General features: G+C 41.9%; 1 protein-coding gene across 1 annotated transcript; it reads left to right on the top strand.

Moving 5' to 3' along the window:
- Positions 1–909: 909 nt before the first annotated feature.
- PGRMC2 (progesterone receptor membrane component 2) lies at positions 910–13,198 on the top strand. The gene is made up of 3 exons (XM_034062799.1): positions 910–1,288; positions 11,133–11,288; positions 11,988–13,198. Exons 1-3 carry the CDS (start codon positions 931–933, stop codon positions 12,083–12,085), a joined length of 612 nt encoding a protein of 203 aa, XP_033918690.1. The 5' UTR covers positions 910–930; the 3' UTR covers positions 12,086–13,198.
- Positions 13,199–17,222: the final 4,024 nt, after the last annotated feature.

Raw genomic sequence — 17,222 nt, 5'->3', positions numbered from 1 at the left:
TGAGCCCCACTTACGTTCTGTAGATCCAGTTACACATTTGTGGAGCAGCTCATCAGTACCACCTTATGGGACAACCGGCTATGCTTGGGAACACATTCACAACATGAGACGAGCAGGTGTGCTAAATTCTGCCCAGATCTTTCTCTTCTCTGAAGATAAGCATCCCCCTACTGAGATGATCTACTCTTGCCTTGAAAGTAACAAAAGCTTTAGGTCTTTCTCTTCACATAACTGAACAAGTTTGCTGCCAGGCATGGGCTATACTAAACAAGATACACTAAAGCCACCTACGTGTTGCCACCGCTCCATTTCACAGCACAAGGAGCAATTCTAGTAGATCAGCCTCTTGTTATCAATCACCCCACTTTCTGACAGCAGGGAACGGCAGTGTGCCTCCTTAAGCCACCTCCAACGCCTCCCCTCCGAGCCTGCCCGCTGCGTCACCTCAGCGACAAGCGGCCAGCAGCACCACCACCTCTGCTCCACAGCTCCCCGCAGACGTGTCGCTTGCTCAGCAACCTTCGACAGGGCCCCGCACAACGTGGCCGCACCACGCTAGCCAGCACCCCCCGCCCTTCAACCCTGGCTTTCCGCGGCGGTGGGCGGGAGGCACCCGGCGCACGGACCGCTCTGAGGCCCCTCACGCGCTCCCTCAGGAGTAGCGAGGCGGCGGCTGAGCCCACCCCCGTCTTCCCCTCGCGCCGCCGCCAACGCCGCGCGGGGGGCGCAGGCGCGCTGTGGGGACGCCGGGGGAGGGGGGGCACCTCTCGCGAGCGGCTGGCCGTTGGGCCGGCGGGGCGCGAGCCCGCCGGGGGGCGGTGCCGCCTGTTCCGCTCGCCAATGGGGAGCGGGAGAGTGGCGGGCGCGAGCCGGGAGGGGCGGGGCTGCGGGGCGGGGCTGCGGGGCGGGCGGGCGCTGGAGCTGGCAGTGATGGCGGACCATGGGGATGGGAGGCTAAGGACTGAGGGGAGCAGCGGCGGCGGGGGTCCGGGGGGGCCGCCGGCCAGCGCGGGGGCGCTGGTGGTGGGCGCTGAGATGCTGCTGGCGCTGGTGTTACTGGCGCTGGTGCTGCTGGCGGCCTACCGGCTGTACCTGCGCTGGGGGACGCGGAGCGGGCTGGGGGGCGCGGCCCGGGAGGGCCAGGCCGCCGCTCTGCCGCGGATGAAGCGGCGGGATTTCTCTCTAGAGCAGTTGCGCGAGTTCAACGGGGCCGACAACCCCCGCATCCTCCTGGCTGTCAACGGCAAGGTCTTCGACGTGACCAAAGGCAGCAAGTTCTACGGGCCCGGTGAGACCGGGGGGCCGGGGGAGGTCCCTCGATGGAAGCTGCCTTCTGAGGCGGGAGCCCCATGCAGCCCCTCGGCTGTCCGCCGCTTTCCGGGCGGCGCCGGTGGGAAGTGGAGCTGGGGAGAACGGCTGGGATCGGCTGCGGCCTGCGGGCATCGGCTTCCCACCACCGGGGACCGGGCCTCGCCCCCATCTGGGGGGCGATGGGTTTCGGGGAGGCCAAGCGGCGGGTCGGCGCCTTTGGGCTCAGTCAGCGTCCCGCTGGGTTTATCTCGGGCTGCCTGTTCCTACGCGCTGTCCGCCCGCGTGGTAGGGCTGGTGTGGCGGTGTCGAGCGGGAGGCTGCTGTGCAGACGGCCACCTGTCCCCGGGCACTGAGGGTCGTCGCTCCTCATCAGGCCGGTCTGCCTGCCCGGGGCCTAACGGTAGCATTAAATGGGTCTGGGTCCTGTGCATGCATCTGTCATGCATCCTTTCTTTCAGTTGCCAAGGTTTGCATGTGCAATGTTTAATTACTGGTTTTTAATTCTGTCTTTTCTAGTTGGTTTCTCAAGAGCAGCTGATCAGTTCTTCCTTCATTCTAGCTCTTATGGTTCAGGAAGGAAAATAAAACAGCTGCTTACTTATTTAGATACAGATGCCATATTGAGTGTGCATTTGAATCGGGATAAGGGCAAGCAGGGACAGCCCAGGGACTGATATATTGCTAGCATTGCAAAGAGCGCAGAAATCAACCCGATCTCTTAAATAGAAAGGCAGACAATACGGTTCTTTCGATAGGAAATGTATTCTTCAGAGGTTCAGAAAAGTATGCTTCAGAAACATATTGACATGGTAGATTGTGAAACTGCAGCATATTTTCTTGTAATAAACAGCATTCTTAATAATGAGGGGACTAATCTTACTAGTGAACACTGTGTTCACATCTTATGCCAAAGGAAATGAGGGTTATGACTGTTGATAATTTTCTCATTGAAACAATGGTCATTTGGAAAGTTGATCTAATCAAATTACTCAGGAGTTTTCATAGTAGGTATAGCAAGTTCTCTTGTATTGAGGGGTGGAGGAGAGAGGATACGCCTTCCTCCCCCTCTGGAAATTGTTCAAGCCAGGCAATTGTTATTTTTTTAATAATCTTGAGTTACAAAATTAAAAATACAGAGCTGGCATGGTACAAGTCCTTGGTTCTTACAGGGAGGCAACAAGCTGTTGTACAGTTGAAATGGGCAAGTATTTTTGTAACTCCTGTTACCCTCAAAAGTTTGTGATACCAGCTCTGCTCCTAGTCACGGGAATTGAAACTGCCATAATTGAATCAAAAGGCTTTTCTGGCTGGACACTGTAAGTTAACAGTGAAATTTAAACTACCTTGCCATGCCTTATGTTTTGGGTGGGTTTTGACCAGTAAAGCTGAGCAATGCAGTTGGGTGTGCTGCAGTTTTCATGACACTTAATTGAGCTATTTCTTTGACCCTCTCAGTTTAATCTTTTTTTTTTTTTAACTGAGACCTGTGTACTGATATAAAATGTAGGTAATACATCTGCTAATGAAACTTCAAATGCCTGTAAGTTGACAGGTTGCTTCATAAATTACTCCATGAAATAATACTGAACCATAATCTAAACATTAACTCTTTTGTGTGTCAAACATAGATTACATTTTAGGCTCTTCACTGTAGATATCATCACCGTTTCTGGAGGTCTGTTATGGTGAGGATATCATCAGCGTCTGGAGGTCTCTTATGGTGAGGAAGCTAAAGCTTTATGTTCTAGGACATCAGTCTGCTTTTTTGACAGCTGGCAGCAGCTGATTTCCCTAAAGCAGTGCTTCCAGCTTTTCATGGAAAGGGACAAAGGCTTGCTTTCCCCCCCCACCCTGTAGTGAAGAATTGCCTTTTTATAACACAACTGACATCATCTTTGTCTATCATGTAGCTGTTACTTGGTATCATGCGCATTAGGATAGTGATGCTCAACCTGTGCATCACCAGCTGTGTGTTTTCTGCCAAACGTGTTGATTTTTTTAATCATGCTGATGTGGTTTCCCTGAATAGATGCATACTGGGGAGTATTTCTTGTAACTGTTTTGTGGCTGTAAAGAAGAAAAGCTAGGAGGTTTGAAGTAGGTGATCTGCAGGCCCTAAAAGATCTGAGAAGTGGAAAAGCCTTCCTAAAGCCTCAGAAAGACTTCATTTAGAGTAGTCAGATGTCCACAGCAGTTCTCTTGGAAATTTTATGCCTCACAGCTGGAGTGTAGCAAGAGAAGTGCAAAGCATACCAACGGAGCCATGACCAAATTTTGTTTAACAGAAGGAACAGTTGAGGGCACTGGCTTTGCTGACATGGCAGGCTTGACTGTGAGCCTTTTGTACTTTGTCAAGGTACTGATGAGAAATAGTGCTTCAGCTGTGAAGGCTGCAGAGAGCATTGGCTGAGGGCTCACTGTCAAATTTGAAGTATGTCTTGAGTGCTGGGTTAACATTGAATAACAGGGCTGTCTCAGAAGGCTTCTGATGTCTTGAAATTAAGGTCTGTTCTTTTTTTTTTCCTTTCAGTGTGGTTTGGATACAAAGGTGTTCCTTCTTTTTGTACTTATAGCACCAGAAGGCTAAAAATGCACAAACTGTCATCTAGTCCAGGTTTTTGTCCAGCAGTTGAGATTTCATTAAAATTCCCACCAAACTTCTGATTTTATTAGAAGTTCTCCTGGTTTTAAGTTTCCATCCACTGGACCCTGTTATACTTTAGTCAGTTGCATTGAAGAACTGTTTACATACATACAGTTAAGGTATTCTTAGAAATTGATAGACTCTTGAAGTCATCCTTTCAAACAGCCATGATTGAAAACTTCAGTTTCTTGAACATTAAATCAACATGTCTTCCAATACTGTTGTTTTTTTTCCCTCATGTTGTCTTCTTTAACCCTTCTGAAATTTATCTCATTGGTATCCTGTTAGTCTTTGGTATGTCTAATGCATTTTAGCTAAGAGCAAGAATAGGTTATATCGCACATTTAACTGTCTGTGCCTCCAAAAATCGCTTCACTTACACTGAACTCATAATTTAAAACTTCACTTGCCAAGTTCTTTTCCAAACTGCTGTTCCCTGGGGTTCTCCCCTGTGCTGCGAGTATACCCTTTGTTTCAGTGCTTCACTTTTAGTTGTATTAAATACCACCTCTGTTTTTGCCCAAATGAGTAAGTATCCTAAAATGCTTTGCTTGGTTATTAATTGTAATTAATTACCTCTTGCTTTATCACCCATAAAGTCTGAACAGTATTAAAAATTCTGTGTAACCTGAATATCAGAGAAGCTGTTTTGGGGTGATTTCCCCATCTGTAATCACATCTCATGACATAGAGCCTAATGATTAATATGTGTGTGCTGTGTTGGGTTTATAGCCTTATAATGAGAGACAGATGAGAGACAGTTCTTACAGTTTTATTTAATAGTAAATCATTTATTTTCATGTTTGTTTGTATTGAGATTCCTGATAGTATATTGGTCAGTAGAAGGGCATTATAAGACATAAAGTAATGTTAGCAAACCTTAGTATTTGGTATTTAAATTGGCATGCCAACATAATGCTGTAAACAGATTACCAAATACTTCATGCAGTTAGGAAAATACATGGCTCTGAGCATGACAAAGCAAGATTATACACAGTCCAGTGTATACAACTGTTCCACCTCACTGCTTGGTTCCCAATGACTTTAAAGAAACCAATTTCCTGACTTTCCTTCACTGCAATACATTGTCACTGTTAACTCATTTCTCATCTCACTCTTGTCACTTGTTCAAAGTGTCATGAAGACTTCTGCTTTACAGTTTGCCCAGAGGAATAGATTAGGTAGTAGTTGTTCCTTTCACAAAGATTTCCATCATTGTTCATTTTTCATGAGGGGAAAATTACCTTTGTTTAATGTTGAAAATCCAGTGAAGAACTGTGATTTCTGACATTAAATACTTCAAGAAATTCTGCAGCAAAGAGCTGTAATTTTTTCCTGTCATTTGTATAAAAATAATCTGATGCTGTTAGACTTCCTTTGGAATTGAGTGCTGTAAACTTCATTGTGTCTCTGTTTAAAAGACAACACTGATGCTTTTCAATACATCCTTTACAAGGGAATGGTCGGATGAAATGCTTCAGGGGGAGATCATCTATGTACTATGTCTGGAGAATTCTGTTAAGGGTGGCCTTATCTTAAGAACACAACTAGCTGAGGGTTTACAGATAAGTACAGAGGATAAGACTGTCAGAAAGAAATGCCTCCTGCAAGGTGTCTTCTCTGTGTTTTTGGTGTTTGTCAGCTCATTGGTGTCAGTGTAATGGAGGTGTCTCTCACCCCAGGACTCAGCTTTTCAAAGAAAGAAGGATAAAGAAGTTAAGTTCCTACCAGAAGTAGTAAAACTATTGCTAGGTACTGGGGAGAGATTGTTCCCATACTTCTGATTAAAGGGAGTAGTCTTTGCTAGCAGGATGAAGGGGCTGTTCTGAGCCATGTTCTGTTCATGTCCATGGAGACTGGGAGCCAGTACAGTGGTTTTGTGCAGGGAGATGCATCTCTTCCTCTGCTTCTACTTTGTCAGCTCTCTGAGGTATATTCCTTAGAACTTGAACAACTGTATGATTGATATAAGGTCTGTGTAAATCCCTAGTTAGTATTTAAACCATTTGGGTTCCAGTCACCTCAAGTTTGAGGTAGCAGGTATGCTCAAGGCAAGATATTTTAGGATGTGATAGTGGCATTGTTGTTAATGACAATGATGTTAAATCCAGTACATAGCGGTGTGGTTATTTAGTCAAAAACCCTTAACAACATTACTTGCCTTATTGTGAAATAAACTAGTGGCCAGAGCATTTCTCACTAAAGTGAGATGTGGGATCTAGGTCCTCCTCAAGTGTGGAGCTGTCTTCCAGGAATCTCCTGACTAGTGAATTATAGGCTCTCCTAGCAGTGCTCATTGTCTGCCCCTTTAGCCAAAATTGGGTCATTGGTTCTTGCACTTTTTTAAAAGGAAACAAGAGAAAGGGAGCAAGGCCCTCTGGTCTTGTGCCTAAGAAGTTGAGTTTAGAGCCCTCCTTAGTTGGTGTTAGACTTGGTGGCTCGCTCTCCTAAAAGCGTTTAGTTTCCGTGCAAGTTGTAACTTAAAATTGATCTACATCTTTCATGTAAATCTGGAGCAGTAAAGTTAAAATTCTGTCACCTTGAATACCCAGTGAGAAATGTTATTAGAAAGCTTTTGCTTTCAAGCTGCATCTCAAAATGTTTTTGTCTAATTTGTAGCTTTTTTATTCCCTCGTAAAAGGTGCAGCAAGGAATGAACACGTCAGGATTCAGATGGAAAATTTTAAACAGACAGTGAGAGTTTCGCTTGGGAGTGGGAAAGGTAGACAATGTGGTAGCATAGTTCAGCTGTCAATAATTTCATGATCTGTTTCCCTTTGTTCCTTTTACTTACACTGAAGGAGAAATTAGTCTTTATTCTTGTCTGCAGTTTAAGAAATGTTGTCTGTGAATTTATGAGCTTCAGACAAAACTAGGTTTTATTTCCAGTGGCTGCATGGAGCCCACAGGTGAAATGAATATTTGGTATGCTTTGTATATTTAGTGGTAGCTTGGAAGAGCTTTCTGACTACTTGAAAAAAACCAAGGCTGTTTGAAAACTGAACCTTGTTAACCTGTGTTTCTTCAGAGAACTTGTATGGGCCTTCTGAGAATGAATACAAGTCTTAGCTTACAAGTCACTTCTTTAGATACAAAATCTTCCACATCTGTGGTGCAGTCCCTGCAGTTGGAGCAATCCAGAGTTCAATGCACCGTGTTCACCTTCGTTACTAGTGTTGGAGCAATAATCTGGGATGTTCTGCAGAGCTAGCGCAGAACTAAAATGGTCAGATACCCTTTTTCGGTAAACCAAGAGTATTTACTTAAAAGTTGAACACAGCATGGGTTTTGTTGGGGGAACTATTGGCCAAACTGGTTGAAAATTGGAACACATGCTCTTACAAGATCCAGTTTAGCCTGTTTTGGAACAAGTGATTAGAAGCAGTGTTTCCAAATGAAAACTTCAGTGTGGACAGCTTCATATCTCACATTTTAAAATACTTTAATGCTTTAATGTTAAATTAATTTTTCCTTACTTGCTGTTGTTTTAGGGTGTCTTGAAAGAGAAATGAAGTCTTCATTTGAGAACCAAAACAGGGCTGGGAGATGCAGAAATCCCAAGTGCAGGAATTGGAAAGGTGTTTTTACTGGCTGAATAGACTTTGATTTTTGCCAGTTCTTAAGCTACCCGGTTCATTTGTGAGTAGAGACAAGTGTCAGGCTGGAACAAGATGTCAAATTCATCAGGGCAGCCAGGTTTGTAATTGGATTCTGGAAAAAACTGAGGATCTGTAGATGGTGGGTAACAACATTTTGCATGTGTCGTAGCTCAGGGATGGGTGTACTTTACACAAGGTAGAGTTGTAAGGAAATTAAGGTTCTATACAAGCAAAAAGGCAGTGTATAAATGTGGTTGTATAGATGTGGAGACATGTAGGCAAGTATGTAGTCTTGATAACTGGTCCCAGCACCAAAATAAACAAAGACTCTGAAATGAAGTGTTTTAATATGTGAAAGCAATGATGGGGAAGAAGAACATTCTTCAAGGAACTAAATTTTTCCTTCATACAAGGCTCGTAGCTCCATGTAGCCAACTAACATGTAGCAGATATGGTTTAGTGGGTTTGACATGTCTCTGTCTTTCCTTTTGTTGTTGCAAGTTGCCGAATAGGAGTGGGAGAATAATTTTTGAAGGAAGATTTGAGTATGAAATAGAAAATTTGGGGTTCAGCAAAAGGACAGGGTGTGATAGGTTCTCAAAAAAGTCATCTTACTGTACATACCTATGCTAACAGCATCTCTTTTGGCAATCTTTTCGCTATGTATGTCGTGTCATGCTGCAATCAGTTATTTAGAACAAAAGCCAGTCTAAATAGGTAAGCAGACAAAAGGAAAGGAAAGGCAGCTGTGGGCAGGGCTTGCAGAGTAAATTGCATCTGGTCCTGAAAGAACTCTGTGGGAGTACGTCTAGGATTGCACTGACATATTTACCTCAGAATCATGTTCCTGAAGTGTATTTTCTGACCAGGCTTCTCTGTGTTGACCCCTTCCTGGATGTTTCTCCAAGCACAATGAAACCTGATATGCAAAATACCTTTTAAAGACTGTTGCACCAGTATTTAAATAAAGTGAATGGTAGACTAGGATTTATAGCAAAACCTCAGACCTGTATATTCTGTAGAATACTGCACTTAATCTCCATGTAAAAGTATCTAAATGGAAGCTTTAAATCTTGAAGGAGAATGCTTGTACTGAGATCTCCAGACTTTTTGCTTTAGCAGCCCTGCAACTCAAGCAAAGCTAGGCTTGCACTTTCTTTTTTTTTTTTTTCAAAGAATCATAATTCAATATTTGCCTCTTGGGAAAGGATTAAAGAATAGGTCACATCTCTAAGATATATTTGCAGAGCTGGAATTTGAGGTGCTATCTGCCAAGCCTAAAAGGCTGGTTTTCACTAGTTAGCATCCTGTGAGTGCTTGGTCCTGGCTTAATGTTGTCTCTGTGAATCCTGAATACTTCTGTAGTAAATTCGCTGGAATGTTAATTTAAATAATTCAATTTTAGAAAAGAAAAATAAATATTGATATAATAGCATCTGGCATTACAATATATTTACAGGAATTTTTAAACTTATCTAAATTAATCTAAATGCAAAGTGATACATTCTAAAAGCACTCCACTTTCAACTAAATACGTCATTGAGATATAAGGATGTTCAGGGCTTAATACCAATAAATACAATGTAATTCTCTTTTTGATAGAAATAATTAGAATCAAGCTGGGGGGGGGGACACAGAATATTGATGGTGAGGAGGTTAAGTAGCAATTTGTAATTGCTCTTTGGGATTTAGTGTTTGTGTGGTCTTTGTGAGAGCTGTTTATAGCTCCCGTCTTCTTCATTCAGAATATCAAAAACCAGCTCACTTGACTGATAGCTACTTCGGAGAGAATGTTGGAAGGTTAGGCTTCCCTTTTTTATGGGCGCTTACCCTTTTTTATGGGAAGTGACTGAGCATGTAAAATGCATAGATTATATATGTAGGTATAGGATTGATTCAGCCCATGAATCCTGTTTTTAAATAAACATCTAATTCAGGCTACAAATAGGAGAGAGTTCACAAGCACTCTTCACTTTGGTTCTCTTAGTACTGTAAATGTAGTCTCTGGTCCCAGAGGAAGTGAATGCTGTTCCTGGAGCTAAATATGCGAAAGGACAAGCACAGAGATCCCAATAGTTATTGTGGTCATCTCTTAATGCCAGATTTGTACAGTGCAGGCTTCCAGTTGATAATTCTTTCTTGGATACCTACTGCTTGTGAAAATTTGCTTTTAAAGCAGTTAGTTTATTTCCAGAGAGGCAAGGGAATTGTCTTTTGCACACGAGATACCCCTCTGTTCTTGGATTTGACTGTAAACAACTTAGAATGCCAAGCACTCTGGGGTGGAGAGACAACAGGAGGTCTGGTGAGGACACAGTTGCTGTTAATCCATATAATACTTAGGTTCTATGTCTCAAGAGTTTTTCCTGCTGTGTTCAGCCTCTGTCTCATCCCTGAAGTCAATGCCCGGCAAGAGCAGATAGGTGTGGTGGCTGGAGCAAGTGGCCTGGGAGGAAACCAGCCTGTTGAAATGATTCCCTGTGGCTTGTCCTGGTGCAGAAGGGGTCTGAGGTGCTACAGGAGGCAATAGAGGGGGTGAAGGACTGTGTGTTGCCACTCGCTTGTGTTCATTCTTGCCTATGGGTGCTGCCTTTTCTTCAGGCTGACGGCCACTGTCATCTTCTGAGAAGTAAGCCAGAGAAGGGTTCTGGCCTACCTATCTTGAAGTAGTGACTACTCTTTAGAATGCCTCTGGCATTTCCCTATTGTTAGCTGCTGCAGTGTAGCTTAGTGCAGAACATGGTCAAGTTTTGTTTTGTTTTTTTAATGAAGCTGAATTAAGTTGTTTGGTATTAGGTCAAGAAAATCAAAATAAGATGCTTGAAGTTCTTTAGATTAAGTAGAATTTGTGAAAGTTACAGACTTCATCCTGAAAGTCATTGGTTTGTAAATCATCCGCTTTGATTAGACAGTCATTGCTCAATATTTTATGAGCATATTTATGCTGCTTTACGTCAGTCAGAAAGCACAAAGGAAGTAGTTGCTTTACATTGTGAATACAATTTGTGCAGTTTTCCAGAACAGTCCAGGCTAGGTGCATAGATGATCTGCTTCACAAAATATGTGAGGTTATTTCACAGAAATGTGTCAAAAGACACACTGCCTGTCAAGTAGGTAGAAAGTTGTGGTGGTTTCATAAGTGAATTATTTATTGGCACTCAAGTTGTATTTATTGATAAAAATCACTGGATTTCTAATTAAGATGTCTGTACAATGTGCTTCTATTCATGCCTGACTTGTAAATATGTTTTGCTTAATAGAAGTGTGCTTCTTTTGGATTCCAGCCTCCAGTCCCTTTGGAATTTACCTCCACTGACTTGCATCAAATGAAGGGGATTTTTCCAGATACCCCTTCAAAGCTATTTTTCTCTTCCTGCTTCTCTCGGCAGACTTTGTCTCTTAATACTTAAGATTGACTTGCAGTGCTGTTGAATGTCAAGCAGCCATGGTGTTGGAACTGCTGCTGTTCCCATCACTGCAGAAGTTTTATGTGTGGCTTGGGCAGGCTATGTAAAGAACTGAGATCGGTCGCCATAAACAAGGTCTTGAAGGCGTTGATTTTATCTTTTTGTTTTCAGATGGTCCATATGGAATATTTGCTGGTAGAGATGCCTCCAGGGGACTAGCAACTTTCCGTCTAGATAAAGATGCACTCAGAGATGAATATGATGACCTATCGGACTTAAATGCTGTACAGATGGAAAGTGTGAGAGAGTGGGAAATGCAATTTAAAGGTAAAATCTCAAATTAGCTGCACATCTTTAGTTTAAGGAAATGCTTTTAATAAAAATGATTTGGGTTTGGGGGCAGCTTTGAAAGAGACATTGATAGTAATGTTTGTAATGCAATGTAAAATTCTTGGGAAAAGACCAGGGATTTCAGGCCTTTCTTCTAATGGAGAGGATTCCACTATATCCCACTATAGCTTTTTCAACCTTTTAGTTCTATATCAGAGAATTGTTCGCTCTTCAGTGCAGAATTTCACTATAGAAGCTCTGTAGCTTGGCTGACAGAATTCTGATTAGGACTAAGAGCTGCTTTGGCATTAAGGGTTGAACAAGTTTGTCTTGAAATAATTTCTCAAAAGCATGAAGTATGCCACTGGAGGGAGGGGAAGTAAATTTTCACATGAATTGAAACCAAAACAGCTGGTTTTAATAAAATTTGTGCTGGTTTTAATAGCATTTTGAGTCACAGTGTGATACAGTTTGTCTCATTAGCTGTGTGAGAATTGAAACCAAGTACCCGCAGTAGAGAAAGTAGCAAGCAGTGGTGGCAGCAAGATTGTTTTAGGAGGTAAGCTTGCTGACACTTTGCTCATTTCAGTGATTCAAGCTTATGACCTTAGCGTGTAGAAGTGAATTTGTGGTAGTGCAGGCTGAGTAGCAAATGCAGCTGCCTTTGATTATAATGGAATCATCCATCTTTTTCAGAAAAATACGACTACGTTGGTAGACTCCTAAAACCAGGGGAAGAACCATCAGAATACACAGATGAGGAAGATACCAAGGATCACACTAAACAGGAATGAACTTTGTAAACAACCAAAGTCAGGGGCCTTCGGAACTGCAACCTCTTATTCCCCATCACAGAATGTCCTGCATCTTTGGGTACAGTTCATCTGCTGCGAAAAACATTCAACAGGTTTTGTACAAGGAAAATAATATACTCACAAAGGAAGATTTGAATACTAGACATTGTTTGTGCTGCCAGACTTTTTGTTGCAGTTTATTTGTAATGTCTGGTTAGGCTTTGTTAGTGAAGAGGAGCCAGGGGTTTAAAGGCAAAAACGCTATTCCTTTTTATCAGTAAGTTGAAGCCTTCAAATAGTATGTACTAGAAGTTCTCTAAAAGACCTGAGTCTTCAAGCTCAGTGGAAGGTTTGAATCTTGTTTGATGTGTGTCTCCTCCCTCAGCATTAAAGTGCTTGTGTACATCAGTATCAGTAGGTTAGACTACCGAAACTGGTGTTAAAATGTGAATTTCCAATTTTGTTTTGTATGTGGGCATTTGTAGCCCTGGCAGAATACTTCAGTTCTCTAAGAGAAGTCCATGTAGATTAGGATAGGGGTTTAAAATTCATCCTTTTCTCAAAAGGACTGGGTAAAACTATGTCCTCTGCAACAACTGTTATCTGAAGCCTGCCTCTCCCTACCTTTTCCCATTCTCTAAGTGAAATTGAGTATTAATTGTGCCTTATTTCACTAACATAGACTTGAATTGTTTTAAGGGACAGCCCCAAAATTGTGGTTTCATAGTCACTACAAGCAGCATCGAGACTGAAGTTAGAATGTTCTGTTGACTGGAAAACCTTGATGTCATTCTGTGTATAGAATGTAAAAGAGGAATACTCAGTGTTACTGCCATATGTTAATACTACATATACTTAAATTAGCATTGTGATGGCCAAATGCATACTCCCATGCTTCTTTTTAAGTAATTACAAACAGAAAATGTCACCCTTCCTCCTCTTCCAGAAGCTGCCTAACTTTTGGGAGCATAGCCTTCACACCCCTGTAGAGTGAAGGGGCGTGTGTGCGTGTGGATGTGTGCGTGTCTGTCTGAATGCAAGACTGGGGAGGGATTGTTTCTGCAGATATTGTAAATATGAGTACCGTTTTAATAAAGCATGTACAATACCAACCACACTGTCAGGCTGTGTATGGAAGCTGCTGAGTAGAGTGGGAATGAAAAAGAGGGGGGAAAAGTTGTGAACATGAAGCATCCATCTCCTGTTCATGCTGTTCCTTGTCCTCAGGGTGTTACTTTTAACTTTCAAGTCCCAGCTTTTGAAGAATCTTGAAGACTTAACTGCGGTAAGCTGTAGTTAATAAGCCTATACCAATGCATTGTTGGTGGGGAAAAAATAAGTAACTGAAGGAGAAGGATTTTAGGAAATCATGTGATCTACAGTAAAAGGCGTATGTTGTGTAGCACTGATAAGAGGACACTAGAGATCTGTACACGCGTCACACTCAACCTGTTGCAGAAGTTTCAGCATCTGTTCTGCTGAGTTTGGAACAGTGACACTATTAAGTTCATGACTTGCAGATTTATGTCTTGCATCTGTACCTCTGCTCTCGGCCCTCACCTGTGACAGGTCTGCAGTAACAAATACCTACAGCCACATTCTGCTGAGCTGTAAACTGTGAAATTCCAGGCAACACTTCTTTTTTTATTACATGTTGAAATGAAATTTATATTGATGTAAATGAAACAAACAAAATTTCTCCATCTGGAAGCTAGGAGTACTTACATCCCAGTTCTTTACCTGGGTTCTTCACAAGGGTGCTTTTTTTAGCTAAATCTTGCTATAAAAGATATGACCCTGTACTTCATTCACAGCATGAAGTACAACATTCACTTTTAGCTTTTGTGCCAGCTGTTATACCTCCTCACAGCACCAAGATATGAATAGCTGTGGAGTGGTAAGAGGCATTTACCCAACTGTCAGCCAGGACAAGCAGTCACAATGCTGTGACTTCCTGACCCACATGCAGCCTTTTCCTTGCTCTTGCTGAAAGAAATGTGGTGACACTTAATTGTAGTGCGGATACATTAAGTTTTGTATTGTTAGTGTTTTGGAACAGCAACACTACTATTTTTACTTTTATGGTTTAGGGTTGCTTCAGCAGCAGGACAGGTAAAGCAGGACTTCTGTTCTGAAGTAACTTAATGATACCAGAGAAGAATACAAAATATCCTATGACAGCAGTATGTTGCATAGGCTTAGTCCTGTATTTTGATGTTTAGTGGATCTAAATTAACCTCTCACCCTACATCCAACATCAGTAGTGATTTAAAGCTGGCAACCTAGAAAAAAAGTGCTTTAAAGCACATCATAGACTTCATTTTTATAAACGAATTGACACACAGAATAACATCAAGTAACATCAGATGGATCAGTACAGTTAATGTAACATGGTATGGAGGCATTCATCCTTGCAACATTTGTGTCAATCACCTGGTCAAAATCCACTATTAACTAAACTGACAGCTTGATACTGATCACATTTTAAATTGTGTTGTAGCAACATAAGGGAGTTGAAGGGACTATTTCTTAATCATCATTGGAAACAGAACACACTTCCAGTTTAATATTCACCTTGTTTTCCTAGGCTAGACTTAGCATTGAACTGGTTTGAATAGGCACTTGTTTTGACACTTCTGATTTGTACACTGCTTCCCAAAAATTCTTTAATGTGGCAGAAAATTATTTTTAAACCTTGATTTATAAATAGTTGTACCATGGTGTTACTCGACCAGAATATCTTGAATTTACACTAAGAACTAGAGAGTTATCATTTTAGAAGCTTGTTTCTATCTTTTTATTGAGTTAGATCTACTGTTCCTTGGCTAAAGTTTCAATTTTGTATCCTTTAGACTTGGACACAACTTGAAGCAGCAGTTTGACACTCTTTATCTGGTCTTACTTCACCCCAAATATCTTAGTTCTAAGCAATTTTCTAACTTGTTTTTTCCTGCAAAATCAGTTTTAATTTCTTTTCATACTGAAGGATAAGGAATAGTTAAACCTCATTTATGCTTTGTTTGAGTCTCTCTGATAACTTTACAATAAAAGTTTATGGGGTTTTATTTCCTTCTGGAAATGGAGGCAGTGTTGGGTAGACTAGTACAAAATACTAATCAGGACCTAGTACTTTGAGTAGAATGGTTATCTTAGCTCTGTTTTGGGTAGGTTTTGTTTTTTACGATAGCCTGTATAGGTTTTTGTGACATGTAACTCACTGTTTTAGCCACTCAAGGCTGATGTGTTGCTGAAGTTCATGTATAATGCTTAGAGCACTTCTATGATGCAGGTCTTGGTTCTCTCCCATGTTAACACTGCAACACAGGCTGTGGGAAAAACTCTGCCCCTGCCATTGCCTGACAGCTCTTTCAGGCATGAATGGCATGATGCAACTGCAGCTTTGGGTATTTGCCCCTTTTCCTATTTAACATCAGTAATAACACAAGCCTGGCCTTGAAACCTTACTTAAATATGGAAAACAAAGAAATTCTTTATGAATGTTACTGGCCACTCCTTCCTCTGTCTTCTACATTATGATTAAAGGTGGACGTTTACTTTCTAGATAGGGCCTTAAGCTTGCTTTTGCAAAAACACATGCCAAGGTTGGTTCAAATGCAGGTGAAGAAGGGGTGCTTACCTGAACTTAAAAACACAAAACCCCAAACCAAACCCAGAGTGTTCCTTACTCTTTCCCTTTGCAGATTCTTGCAGTTTTGTGTTACTTTTTTCCTGTACCAGAAGGCAGCAACTTTAACATGTTCCAGAGAGGTCTTGTCTGGCACTGCAGCCATCCTGAAAAACTCAAAAATTTAATTGTCCCCATTCTGCTCACAAAGTTCACTTCCTCTTTTTTTTGACAATCATGTTTTACCAACCGCTCACCAAAGCCTACACATTAACACTCCTTAGGCATCTGACAATAAAAGCACCTTCTTGAAGTGTGAAGTTCCTGTGGCCAGTTGGGATTTGCCACTAGACCACAACCATTCAATTACTGTTGGTATAAAAACTCCCTTTCTCTTGGCTGACTCCAGCCCCCATTTAACAGGGATGAAATCCCTGCCCTGAGCTTTTATATATTTTACTAGAAAGAAACATCAACTAATCAGGGTTGAAGGTTCTAACCCCAGCACAACCTTAGAACTGGTAACAGAGCTGATTAAATTTCTTTAAAATGGTATAAAATTGACATTTAAATTGTACTCTGAATTCTTTTGTTACTTGGGTCATACAACAAATATACCTGACAAGTTAAAAAGCTGTAAAGCCCATCACAGGTTTAGGTTTTGAAGTTGGACTGTTTAGTGCATTTTCATAGTGGAGTTTGTGGAAGTGTAAGTTGCAAAGGGATGTTGTCACCTCTCAGTACAAGAAATGAAGATAAACCTAAACAAGGAAAGGTCTAAGACCTGCTAAGCATTTAGTAGTAGTCTACTGTTAGAATACAACCAGTCTTAAAAAAGACAAATTGAAGGTTGGTTCAAGTGGACCTAAAATGTATTGGAAAACATTATGGCCCTGCAACAGGTATGCCAGCTATTGAAAGGTGCTTCACTGCTTTAAAAGCCATACAGAGAAACAAGCTGCTTAGCCAGGAAAGTCTCTGGGGTCTATTCTAAAATTCAGTGGGTTCTCAGCTCAGCCTGCAAGCACCAGTAATGCAAGTATCATTTTTGCTGCCTGTCTGCAAGGGGAGAGAGGGAAGAAGATTCAAGCCCCAGGGAAGTGAATGAAGGTGCTCCCAAAAGGCAGATGGAGCTGGGTGGATTTTTGTCCACATAAAGCGAGACTAATCAGTGAGGCCTACAGGACAACCCAGCAGGTCAAGTATTCACTCTCCTTGCTTTCAGCCGTATTTCTCATTCACCTGTCATCTTTGACAAATACCTGGTCACATGAAGAAAAATAATATTGAGCTGGAAGAAAGGTGGCTCACATTCCAAGAATCACTTCAGCCATCAGCAGGCTGTGTATCCCTGAGACCTTGGTGCACCAGAAACAACAGGAGTTCACAAGCAAATCTGCAGCACACTCTTTCAAGTCCTTTTTCTTCACACTTTGGGGTGGGGGAAAAAAAGTTGATACACAACACTGTTCAGTTCGCTGCTGCTATGAAATTTTGCAAGATAACACAAAA

This window comes from Melopsittacus undulatus, chromosome 5 (genome assembly GCF_012275295.1).
Source record: "Melopsittacus undulatus isolate bMelUnd1 chromosome 5, bMelUnd1.mat.Z, whole genome shotgun sequence".
In the NCBI taxonomy this organism is placed as follows: Eukaryota; Metazoa; Chordata; class Aves; order Psittaciformes; family Psittaculidae; genus Melopsittacus; species Melopsittacus undulatus.
The sequence above is the reverse complement of the archived record's forward strand: the minus strand, read 5'-3'. Positions and strand labels throughout refer to the sequence as shown.

What these genes read in the sequence shown, in the direction of transcription:
- PGRMC2 (XM_034062799.1), top strand. Translation starts at nt 931, where the DNA reads ATGGCGGACCATGGGGATGGGAGGCTAAGGACTGAGGGGAGCAGCGGC. An exon ending in CAGCAAGTTCTACGGGCCCG is followed by an intron (nt 1,289 to 11,132) that starts GTGAGACCGGGG and finishes TTTTGTTTTCAG; the next exon opens with ATGGTCCATATGGAATATTT. An exon ending in GTGGGAAATGCAATTTAAAG is followed by an intron (nt 11,289 to 11,987) that starts GTAAAATCTCAA and finishes CATCTTTTTCAG; the next exon opens with AAAAATACGACTACGTTGGT.